Here is a 13,574-nt window from a genome sequence, read left to right as displayed (position 1 = left end):
AGAGATGCACACAGACACACACAGACACACATACACACACACACACACAGATGCACAGATATAGACACAAACACATACATAGATAAGGATACCCATCATAGAAGGGTAGAATGGACTAAGTGGAGGAGGAGAATACATGAGGATGGAAAGTGTCGCTGAAGAGGTCTTAGATGTGTGATGAAAGATTTCTGGATAATGGACATCAGTTAGAATAAGAACAGTAATAAACGAGTGAAAACTGACCATCCTGAAATATAACAATATCTCTATATTGTTCTTTATTTAGAAAGCAGTTGAGTTAAAGGGTCAGTTCTACTAGATAACCCTTAAAATGACTGTGTTGTTTTATTGATTTTCAGCCCAACAATCCTGTGTATGAGACCCTTGACTTCTATCACCAGACACTCAACCAATATGGCCATAGTGACAAGGATGAAATTAATACCATTTGGATTTTAAAGGTAGGATTTTTCTGCTATTGTTTGTTATTTTCTCTTGGTTTAGAAAATACGAAACTGAAAGGAAAAAAATTGTGGAATCAAAGACATAGAACAGTTTGAAAATTATTTGTCTTTCTTTTTCTCCCTATCTCTATCTTTTTCCTCTTCTTCCTCTTTCTCCCACTCTCACCTCTACCTAACATGCACGCGCGCACACACATACACACACACACATACCTACACACGCATGCGTACACACACACACACACACAAATACATCCATTTGACTTTCAGATGTTTTAACACCCGGCACTTTGAGACAGTCATCACCTACACCTCAAATCACAGCTGACCGACAAACTAGCCAGGCACATACATTGTGTATGTGTGTTTGATATTGCACTGCTTTTGATTCATGTTTGAATTTATTTCTACATGTGTATTTATTTCTTTATTGCCCACAGGGGGCACTAAACACAGAGGGGACAAACAAGGACAAAGGGAATAACTTAATTACAGCAAATAAGTCAATTAAGCAATTACAGCAAGTGTGTAACTGGTACTTATTTAATTGACCCCGAAAGGATGAAATATAAATTCGACCTTGGTGCAATTTGAACTCATAATGTAACGGTAGATGAAATACCGCTAAACATTTCGCCCAGTGTGCTAACATTTCTGCCAACTTGTTGCCTCTACATGTGTATTGTTCGGGAATACCAGCAGGTGATTTTTACACCATTTTACATACAGTGAAGGTGCATGGCTCAGTGGTTAGAGGCATCAGGCTCACAATCATGAAGTAGTGAGTTCGATTCCTGTGTGTTGTGTTCTTGAGCAAGACAATTTATTTCACATTGCTCCAGTTCACTCATCTGTAGAAATGAGTTGTAATGTCATTGGTGCCAAGCTGTATTGGCCTTTGCCTCTCCTTTGGATAACATCAGTGTTTTGGAGAGAGGAAGCCGGTATGTACGGGTGGCTGCTGGTCTCTCATAAACAACCTTGCCTGGACTTGTGCCTTGGAAGATAACTTTCTAGATGCAATCTCATGGTCATTCATGACCAAAGAGGATCTTTACCATTTTTTTTACATATTGTCATAGAGAGACTATTCAGGTCCAGTTCAGGTACATGACGTTAATAAGTCACAAAAATGACGAAACATCGATGTCCATCACTCCTCACCTGTCTATGACTGACTTTCAGGTATTTTAAAAACTGGTGTGTTGAGTCATTTCCAGTGCTTCAAATCACAGCCAACCGACAAACTAGTAAAGCACATACATTAGGTATATGTGTTATGTGTGTTTGATATCTTTTACAAGACTTGAGCTGCTTCTAATTCTTATTTGAATATATGTATATATATATGTATATATATGTGTGTTATATATATATATATATATATATATATATATATATATATATTATATAGATATATATATATATGTATATATATATATATATATATATATGTAAGAAATTTGAACGTCGTAAGAAATTTGAAAAGCTAAACGCGAAACCGGTCTTTCTTCAAAATTATGTCATTGTAAGGAAAAAAAAATTTTTTAATATTCTTCAGACATATTGACGCAAATATATATTTTTTAACCTTTAAGCCTTCTGTAGTTTTTTCACTTTTTACTATTTTCTATATATCCAACCACGTGCTTTCACAAACCAACTTTCTTATCTATATATATGTATATATATATATATATGTATATATATATGTATGTATATATATATATATATATATATATATATATATACATATATATATATCTCATGGACTCTTTCATCATCAGATGATGTATGAGAGTTCAGCAGTTTCTTGACGAACAGCTACATAGATGATTAGTAATCAAGTGTTTGTGTACACATAAGCTCACTCCCTCCATCAAATCAACATTACCCATACGGGTGCTATGTGCCACATGTCAGATGATGAAACGATCATGGAGCAACATGAAATGAAGTGCTTTGTTCAAGAACACCTTACAATGCCCAATCTGGGAATCAAACCCATGATCTCGCAATTGTTAGTGTAACACCATAACCACTGACCCATGTGTCTTCACAATGTATGTATGAATATATTATATGCATATATCTATATCTACATCTATCTTTACACACACACTCACTCACACACACACACACACACACACAGAAACCATGCAATCGCTTATTTCTGTGATTGATTAAAATTATTTTGTTTCTAAATATTCTGTTTTTCTTTTTGTAGGGTTTGGAAAACCTTGGACCTCTGGTTCCAAACGTTTACAGAAAGATAATTCCAGATATTATAAAATGTGCAGAGAGTACCCACCATAGTTTAGCAATGCGCAAATCAGCAATTCGGGTAAGTTGAATGGGTTTCTAGTCATTTATTATTTTTCCAACAGATTTCTGTTGACTCAGCATACACATTGAGACAAGGGTGTTTAACCCTTTCGATACCAACCCGGCTCAAACTGCCTCTGGCTCTGTAGTATAAATGTCTTCTTTTCAAAAGTTCTGAATTAAAATCTTCCCCTAAACCTTAGTCACAATTTATGTTCCTAACATTAGCTTTTTGATAACTAAGTTATTTTACTAAATTCTTTGTTATATTTAAAATTAATTGAAAGTAACACAGAGTATCTCGACAGAAATATGGTAACAAAAGGGTTAAATATCATCATTCTGTTGTGTCTGGGGAGAGTCATTTTCTTTTTGTGCCTTATAATTTAACATACTCACTGGTTGCGTCTTGCAACCCTTTCAATAGTCAAGACTATTGAAAAGGTTGCAAGATGCAACGAAAGTTTTAGGAAAATAAAAATAAGAAATAAGTGGAAATTTTACCGATGAGTGTGTTAAATTATAAGGCACAAAAAATATTACTCTCTCCAGACACAACAGAATATGCTTCAACACACAAACTCATATGAAGAATCTTGCAAACCAAATCCCAAAACGAAATATCATCATTGTGTTTTTTCTCTTGTTGTATAGTGTTTATAGTATTTTATAGTCAGGGGCCCTTCCTGGCGACAGCCATTTTAGCCACCAGAATATAATACGCATATCTAAATAAACTAGAATGTGTGAATGTATGAATGTATATATGTATGTATGTATATATGTATGTATGCATGTATGTATGTATGTATGTATGTATGTATGTATGTATGTATGTATGTATGTATGTATGTATGTATGTATGTATGTATGTATGTATTGATGATGGACGTATATGAATGTGTGTATGTATGTATGTATGTATGTATGTATGTATGTATGTGTGTATGCATGTATGTATGTCATAATTCAGTTTTATTTCAAGATTTCTTGCAAATAGAGAAAGAATCAGTTTCTAACCTAGATTCAAGTCTCCTTCATTGGAATTTCAACATTAACAACAGGGTATTTTTGCATGTATGTATATATGTATGTATGTATGTATGTATGTATGTATGTATGTATGTATGTATGTATGTACGTATGTATGTATGTATGTACCGTAAATCCTTGAGTATAATCTGCATTTTTTCCCCAAAATTTAATGGTCAAAATCCCTAGTGCGTACTATATACGAGATTAAAAATGAAAATTATTTTCTAAGTAATGTCCGAGTCTCTATTTGCTGTCTGGCAATGTTTATTCAGACACATTTTGTGATGTCAGGCACGAAAATACCTTAAGCTAAGCTTGAAAGCAATGAAGTCATAAAAGAATCATCCATAACTCGCAATAAGCAGCATTTATTAAATGTTATTACTATTATTACTGTTATTTCTTTATTTTCTGCAAACAAAATGCACAAAAAAGCTACACGTTTGCATTATGTTATATATACAATGATAATAATAAAGGACGTTACCGTATACAGTTTTACAAACCAAGGACGTTATATAGACCTTCTTGACTCAAGTTAGAGAAGGGGTGCGTATTATACACAAGGTTTAGGTATTTCAGAGGTACAGCCCCCTAAAAATCCCCTGCGTATTATACTCAAGAGTGGACTATACTCGGGGATTTACGGTATGCTTTCTTCTGCTTTTTCATTATTTGAAATCTTCCTCTGAGGAGGGAGCTGGTTTCTAACAAAAGTACAATGCTTCATTTTTGGATTGTAAATTGCAAAAATAAATTAACATGTTAAACTTGAGAAAAGTCTTGCATAGTTTTACTGTTCCAATTACTGATTGTTTTTGTACAGGGTTAATTAACTGGTTGACTTCTTTTTTTGAAAATCTCAGCTTATCCAGATTGTTGCTTAGACATTTACTAACAAAACCCAGAGGAAAAATAAAAAAAAATTTAGAATAAGTAATTCTTGTCATACTGCGTCTTATTTCACTGTTTCTCTTGATATGCGAAAATAACTGTTTGTATTTGTTTTTTCTTGAGACAGGCTCTGAAAGAAATGGATTGTGATCCAGCCATTGAAGCAGCAATGAAAAATTTACTGAAAGACAACTATGATTCCGTTAGTATTCGAACAGAAGCTTTCCTCGTTTTGGATAAATGTGAAAAGAAAGAGATAACCAAATTCTTGGTGGGATGGATCCAAAAAGAGAGGATACAGGAAATGAAAGTTTTCATGCAAACCTACATTAAAGGTATCCTGCAGTCTGAAGATAAGAAATTAGAGAAGTAAGTTTAACCCTTTAGCATTCAGATTATTCTGTCAAATGCAACACTTACCATAAATTCTCAAGCATAATGCGCATTTTTTCCCCAAAATTTAAAGGTCAAAATCCCTAGTGCGTACTATATACGAGGTTAAAAAAGAAAATTATTTTCTAAGCAATGTCCGAGTCTCTATTTGCTGTCTGGCAATGTTTATTCAGACACATTTTGTGATGCCAGGCATGAAAATACCTTAAGCTAAGCCTGAAAGCAATGAAGTCATAAAAGAATCATCCATAACTTGCAGTAAGCAACATTTACTAAATGTTATTACTATTATTACTGTTATTTCTTTATTTTCCGCAAACAAAATGCACAAAAAAGCTACACGTTTGCATTATGTTAAATATACAATAATAATAAAGGACGTTACCGTATACAGTTTTACAAACCAAGGACGTTATACAGACCTCCTTGACTCAAGTTAGAGAAGGAGTGCGTATTATACACAAGGTTTAGGTTTTTCAGAGGTACAGCCTCCTAAAAATCCCCTGCGTATTATACTCAAGAGTGGACTATACTCGAGGATTTACGGTATTTATTCACATTGTTTTGAATTGATCATACATTATCTCATAGCTTCGAAATATTGATGATATGACTGTATATTTTTAGAAGGGACACTGTAGATTTACACACTTATTGCAATGGTCTATCAGATTTTGTAAGCCTTGTAAAAGAACTTGAAAGGTTGGATCTCCAACCAGAGCCTTGCACGATACCCTTAAAGCCAGGAACTTTTCAGCACCCCCTTGTACATCAAAGGACACTACATCCTTCAAAACTTCCATGCTACTCCAAATTTTCTAACACTGCACCTGACATCCGCCCCCTACTTTTTTTAAATGACTCATTCCTTGTTCACTTGAGAGGCCAGACCTGGCTAGTTTGAACAAGAAGAGGTAGAATATTTGGGCCAAATATGGCCAGTTCAAATGCTAAAGATTTGATATCTATGTTCTTTTTCTATACCTTTCTTCTCATTCTGCTTTATTGACCCAGGTAACACCTCAACAGGTCATTATCTCCTCATCTAATTGATTTTCAGTCATCAATTTTCTTGCTCACTATTTTTATCATTATTTAATCATCTAAAGGCAGTGAGCTGGTAGAATCATTGGTATGTCGGCCAAAATGCTTAGTGACATTTTGTCTGTCTTTACATTTTGAGTTCAAATGCCACTGAAGTTGACTTCACCTTTCATCCTTTCAAGGTTGATAAAATAAGCACTAGTCGAGTACTGGAGTTGATTTAACTGACTTAACTCCTCTCCTGAACACACTGACCTTGTGCCAAAATTTGAAATCAATATGAAATCATCTGTTTATAAATTCCCTTAACTTGTTAGCATTCAGATTGCTCTGTGAAATGCAATGCTTATTTATTTATGAAGTTTTGAATTAATTGTGCTTCAAGGTTTCAATGATGTGATTATTTATTTTTTTTAGAATGACATTATAGGGTAGGTGTGAGAGGCCAGATCTGTCCAATTTGAACATAAATTATGCAGAATGTTTTGACCAGATATGGCAGATTTAAATGCTAAAGGGTAAATCCCTCTCCATTTTATGACGTCTCTAATTTATTTACCACTCCTGATTTTACAACTGAGCCAAATAAAGATTGAGAGTTACTGTATTATGAATATCAAATCACATCTCTGGATTTCATCTGGGCCATCCTAATATGTTATCTTCATGGATTTCTGAATCTGTTGTTGTCCAGGTCAACTCATCAACTATGAGTTACTGGAAGGTCACTTCAAAATTGCTAAGAGTTTTTTTTTTTTTTTTATAAAAGTATCAAAAATTTGTCAAAATGTATGAAAATACACAACAACGTCCTAAATCCAATTTCATCCACCCGAAGTGTCATAATTACTTAAAAAAAAAAGAAAATGTATTAATTTTCCCTGATAGCTTTAATTAACAAAGCAATGATTTTTTTTCCTTCTCTATTCTCTGTACCAGGTTTAATAGTATTATCGGACTTATGGTATACAGTGCTCAGGTGCACTACAACTCATCAGAAAAAGGAGCCCAAACTGCCTGAACTGTACACAGAAAGTGGACAATGAATGAGTCATTAAAAAAAAGTGGGGGGAGGGGTAGTGTTAGCAAATTTGGGGGAGCATGGAAGTTTTGAAGGGTGTAGTGTCCCTTGATGTACAAGAGGGTACTGAAAAGTTCCTGGCTTTAAGGGTATCATGAAAGGCCCTGGTTGGAGACCCAACCTTTCAAGTTCTTACAAAAACTGAAGGACCATTGCAATAAGTGAGTGAATCTGAAAGGGGAATATGTTGAACAAAATCATAATTAACTGATCTCCCAGTATTTTCATTTACTGAAAACCAGGAGCTTTTCAGCCCATCTTGTATAGGCAAACATCAAAAGAACTACTTTTCTGTTCCTTTCTATCCCTTCCTGTCTTTCTATTTGGCTTAATCTTTTTGATACCAATTCACCTGAGACCACCCCTAGTTCTAATGATGCAAATTTCTTATTTTAAAGCAATCTAAATTAAAGTCATCCATCATAATTTTATGTTAATTTATGTGGTAAACACAAGCTTAATAACAACAAAATTATTTCATTAAATTCTTCATTAATTTTAAAATTAACTGAAGCAATTACAATGCATTTCAGCAGAGATATAGTATCAAAAAGTTTAACCAACTATTTTACAATTACACCATTTACAATTGACTTTATTTGCATTTTTTTTTTTTTGTCCACTTCCAATCACAATCAAAATTTCTCATTGTTTAATCCTTTTCACTGAACTTTTCTTTCATGGGAAGTAGATTTCAATTTTTTTTCCTGAAAAATGCTGTTTTCAGAACTATAAGGATGATATTCTGTATTCTCTCTCTTTTTTATTCATGATGGGATCAAAATGCCTCTGAAAAGAAAAATAAAACATGCAATTCAGATATGGAGCGATGAAACAACTGAAAAGCACTACACACATCATGACTCAACTGATTGAAGTGAACTGGCAGAGGAATGAAATAAGTCTGAAGTTTTAAGCAGTGTTATAGATTATAGATTATAGATTATACACGTAAATCACAGCTTGTTTGAACTATTCTTTCTCTACATATTTTTTTACTTGTTTCAGTCATTTGACTGTGGCCATGCTGGAGCACTGCCTTTAGTCTAGCAAATCAACCCCAGGACTTATTCTTTGCAAGCCTAGTACTTATTCTATCGGTCTCTTTTGCTGAACTGCTAAGTTATGAGAATATAAACACACTGCTCTAATGGGTGGGGTATGGAAGTCCATCTGCAATATTCTAGTAATGAGAACAAGTGGTTCCCAACTTGTAGGGACTTGGATTGATGACATTATTTGCACCTTCAACTCTCTAAGAATATATTCCACAATATTTATCTTTGCAGGCGTCAACAGATTTGGAAAGAGGAAATGAAAGATGGTAATTTTAATTTCCAAGACTATCTAAGTATGGAAGGTTCAAAATATATTTCCTATTCAAAGACGTTTACCTTACCCATGCTGCAGTATCCATTTGGTGGACAGCTTGAAGCACGTGTTGTTTATGACCCTGAGAGTCTGATGCCCAGAAATCTGATAATAAGTACAAAAGGACACTACGGACAGAACAACTTAGAAATAATTGAAATTAATTTTGAGCTCGAAGGTCAGTTGATTGGTATCTGTCTTTATATATATATATATATCACACCACACCACATCACACCACCCACACACACTAGCACTGATCGCTTCCCAGCACCCACACCATCATCCATACATGCACACATCCACACGTCAAGGTCACCAGTCCCGTTCCACACACACACTCTCACATGCATGCACACCTTCGTTTTGAGACCACCACTACTTTATTATTTCCCCTTCTTCCTAGCTCTTCTGTCTGACCACCTCAGTCCAGCCATCACCATGATTGACCACTAGCTACTAAAGCTTTTCTTTTTATTCTCTCTCTGTTTAATTTCTCATGTTCCTTTCTGTTGAAGAGCATAGGCTCGAAACATAAAAGACTTTCTCACCTTCCCTAGTATTAAACTGATACACCTGCTTGTTGTTTACACACCAGTCTTTGTCTTTTGTTTTTTTGTAAATTCCAACTATATATATATATATATATATATATATATATATATATAGATGTGTGAATTTTTCCCTTGTTAACAATTAACATGGAAAGAATAGATAGTTACCAGGGTAGCAAAAAATCACACAAGTAAAAAGGTTGTAACTCCTTGTTTTTAAAGGTAGAAACTTTGGGTTTACATGAAGTATTTTGAATAATATATATAAATAAATATATTTATATATATATATGTATGTATATATATATATATATATATATATATATATATATATATATATATATATATATATATATATACATATACATATACATACATATATAAATACACACACACACATTATTGAGATTCATTATTCCCCAAATCAATATATATATATATATATATTTCTCCCTGCTTCATTATTTTCACTATTTTAACCTCATTTTCTCTACTCCAGACAATCTCTTGGTCTTTCTTTCTTTCACTCTATATCAGTCTGTCTATCTGTCTATCCATCTATCTATCTATCTATCTATCTATCTATCTATCTATCTATCTATCTATCTATCTATCTATCTATCTATCTATTTATCCATTGCTCCTAGTCTTTTTTAAAGGAACTTAAATATTGTATCTCTGTGGTCATTGGATCATGCAATTATACAAAGAACAATCGAACTGATGAACAAAACAGTTTCACTCTGATATCACAGTTTAGTGGTTAACCATTATGAAACACAGGCATTTGTATATTTTCTTAACAACTGGTTAGTAAATCTATTGACCTGGTATGGATCATGAAGCTTGCTTTGCAATCACTTGGTTTCACATTTAGTCCCCCTGAGTGACACCTTGGGCAAGTGTTTTCTACAATAGCCCTAGGTCAACTAATTGGTTGGGAGTGAATTTGGTAGATGAAAACTATGAGGAATCCTGTCATATATATATATATATATATATATATATATATATTAATAAAAGGAATTCCAACCTTGTCTGATTTTCACGTTTTATTTACAATCTTATAAGATAATATATTATAATTGAATAAAATAAAATGAAATAGTAGAATGTTAAATATTCATTCTGATTGAACTAGTACTTTCATGCATTGAATTCTGCAATCTTCGGGTTCATGTAGTAGTGTTGACAGTCATGCTTCACAAATTTTAGGGTAAAGAATTATTAGTTTAATAATTAATATTAATAAATTAATAAATTTTACCAAGTATTTTCGGTATAGAAAAATACAATTATTGGTAAAAACTTGTACAAAAAGTTTTTTTTTATATAATTATAAATATAATTAAGGGTTTAGCAACAAGTTGCTTCACCACATTCCGAAAATTTAGAAATAGCAGCCAAAAAGAGCTAATTCTTTTAACTACAAATATGACTCCACAGACAACAATATTTGCAACTCACATAGGCAAAAAGAAGAAAAAATAATGAAATCAAACAGTCTACGATTAATTATGGACGTGTTTCTGGATTAGAATTATACAAATTTATTTCATTCATCAGCATAATATTTCGAGAATTATAAATTTGAAAATGCTAAAATATATATATATATATCATCATCGTCCTTTAACATCTGTTTTTCATGCTGGCATGGGCTGGACAGTTTGACAGGTAATGGCGAGGGTACTAGGCTTCAGTGTCTGTTTTGGCAGGGTTTTTACTGCCGGATGCCCTTTCTAGCACCAACCAACTGAATTAAAAGGACAAAAAAATTGGAAAATATGTCATGAACTTCAGTAGCTTACAGTTGTTTCTGCTTTAAAATGCAATGCATTGCTGTGAACTTGATTGATGCTTTGTTCTGCCTTCTGAAGTTTATGTAATATCAAGTTATTAGAGTTGCTATGCTAAGGCAAACACCATTGCTCCATGTGATTTGCTTGAAGAATCTTTAAGATATTAAGATATTTTTCTTAACATGAAACCAATGATAACCTTAATAGACGAAAAAAGAAATTCTATCCACCAATGTAGTGTTGAGCACTCATTCTCCTTGTTCAGCATTCACACACACATATATTTATATATATATAAATATATATATTTATATATATATCATCATCATCATCATCATCGTTTAACGTCCGTTTTCCATGCTAGCATGGGTTGGACGATTCAACTGGGGTCTGGGAAGCCAGGAGGCTGCGCCAGGTCCAGTCTGATCTGGCAGTGTTTCTACAGTTGGATGCCCTTCCTAACGCCAACCACTCTGAGAGTGTAGTGGGTGCTTTTTATGTGCCACCTGCACAGGTGCCAGATGAGGCTGGCAACGGCCACAATCGGATGGTGCTTTTTACATGCCACTGGCACGGAGGCCAGTTGGGGCGGCGCTGGCAACGGCCACGTTCAGATGGTTCTCTTACGTGCCACCGGCACTGGTATCTCAGCTACAATTTCCATTGATGTTGAAAGATTTCAACATATATGTGTATATGTATATATGTGTATATATATATATATATATATATATATATATATATATATATCATCATCATCATCATCGTTTAACATCCATTTTCCATGCTAGCATGGTTTGGATGGTTCGACTGGGGTCTGGGAAGCCAGGAGGCTGCACCAGGCTCCAGTCTGATCTGGCAGTGTTTCTACAGCTGGATGCCCTTCCTAATGCCAACCACTCCGTGAATGTAGTGGCTGCTTTTTACGTGCCACCGGTACAGGGGCCAGAGGAGGCTGGTAATGGCCACGATCTGTTGGTGCTTTTTTATGTGCCACTGGCACGGAAAGTAGTGTGTCTTGTGTTTGTGTTTGCCCGCACTCCCCCACTTCCACTGCTTGATAACTGGTGTTGGTTTGTTTATGTTCCCGCAATTTAGCGGTTTGGTAAGACAGACCAGTAGAGTAAGTACTGAGGTCAATTTATTCAACTAAAACCTTCTAAGGCCATACCCCAGCATGGTGGCTGCAGTCTAATGACTGAAACAAGCAAAAAACAAAATGTCTCAATATCCCACAGGCTAACACCATCACCAGGTCCTTGGATGCCTTTGCTGCTGAATGTCATGCTGGAAGCACTTGAAAGTCGTCGCTGGCTCTTTTTGCCACTCTTCAAGACTGTCAAATGCTCCAGACTGGGAATCGGTACCAACAATCTCACTCGTCTGAGAAGATGTGCAAAATTCATGAACTCTGCTCCCTTTCTATCCGTCTGTCTCTCCTGCTATCTCTCTCTCTCTCTCTCTCTCTCTCTCTCTCTCTCTCTCTCTCTCTCTCTTCTCTCTCTCTCTCTCTCTCTCTCTCTTTCTCCCTCTCTCTACATTTCATTTTCTCTTCTTATTTAATTTACTAATCATTCTTTCCTTCTTATTCAGTAACTAATTATAACCGCTTATGTCTTCACATTCACTGACACACACACACACACACACACACACACACAAGCGTGCGTACACACGCATACACACACACACTAATACATGTGCATATATACATACATATATACATGTGCATAATGCACCCGTACATATATACACACAGACATGCACACACAAACACACACGTGTGTGTATGTATGTATGTGCGTGTATATGTGTGTTTGTGAGTGTGTATGTATGTACACATGTATGTATGTATGTATATATGTCTGTATACAGTCTCTCTCTCCCTCTCTCTCTCTCTATATATATATATATATATATATCTATATATCTTCACACAAACAGGAATGGAGAAATTTCTCCAGAATATCTACATGACCAAAGGAATGTCCATTTGGAAGAGACTGTGGATGTTTTGGAGCAAAGTAACAGAAACTAGCAAGGATCAGAAGCAGACCAAAGATTTCAAGTTTTCATTACCAGATGATGATATCGTTAATGAGCTAATTAAGCTGTTGGATGTTGCTAACTTCCCTGAAGAATTCATTCCTAAAGGATATGTACATGTCAAGATGTATGGTAAGTCAAATTGTAATACTCCTTATGATCTGTAAGAACCTAAGATTTGGCCTCACTGGGCTATTTCTTAGTGACCTCTACATATTTGGAGGCCCACTGGTCATCTATTTTGATGTTAATAAATAAATATAAAATGGTTGGAGATTTTTACTTCTGGTTTCATCATCATGCAAAGGTGCAGGTGTGGCCGTGTGATCAAAAATTTGCGGTGAGCTGGCAGAAACGTTAACACACTGGGCAGAATGCTTAGTGGTATTTCGTCTGTTTTTACATTCTGAGTTCAAGTTCCGCCAAGGTCAAGTTTACCTTTTATCCTTTCGGAGTCGATAAATTAAGTACCAGTTGCATATCAGAGTTGAGCTAATCAACAAGCCCCTTCCCCAAAAATTTTGGGCCTTGAGCCTAGAATAAAATAGAATAAATAAAAATCAGG

General features: G+C 34.8%; 1 protein-coding gene across 1 annotated transcript in view; it reads left to right on the top strand.

The window, feature by feature from the left end:
• Window positions 1-13,574, top strand: part of LOC115214893 — a 142,568-nt gene that overhangs the window by 55,390 nt on the left and 73,604 nt on the right. Inside the window, exons 11-15 of the mRNA XM_029783924.2 lie at window positions 360-461; window positions 2,692-2,808; window positions 4,846-5,087; window positions 8,526-8,785; window positions 12,908-13,141. Coding sequence (XP_029639784.1) covers window positions 360-461; window positions 2,692-2,808; window positions 4,846-5,087; window positions 8,526-8,785; window positions 12,908-13,141 — 955 coding nt within the window. The remainder of the gene's footprint in view (window positions 1-359; window positions 462-2,691; window positions 2,809-4,845; window positions 5,088-8,525; window positions 8,786-12,907; window positions 13,142-13,574) is intronic.

Source organism: Octopus sinensis, linkage group LG8 (genome assembly GCF_006345805.1).
Source record: "Octopus sinensis linkage group LG8, ASM634580v1, whole genome shotgun sequence".
Taxonomy (NCBI): Eukaryota; Metazoa; Mollusca; class Cephalopoda; order Octopoda; family Octopodidae; genus Octopus; species Octopus sinensis.
The sequence above is the reverse complement of the archived record's forward strand: the minus strand, read 5'-3'. Positions and strand labels throughout refer to the sequence as shown.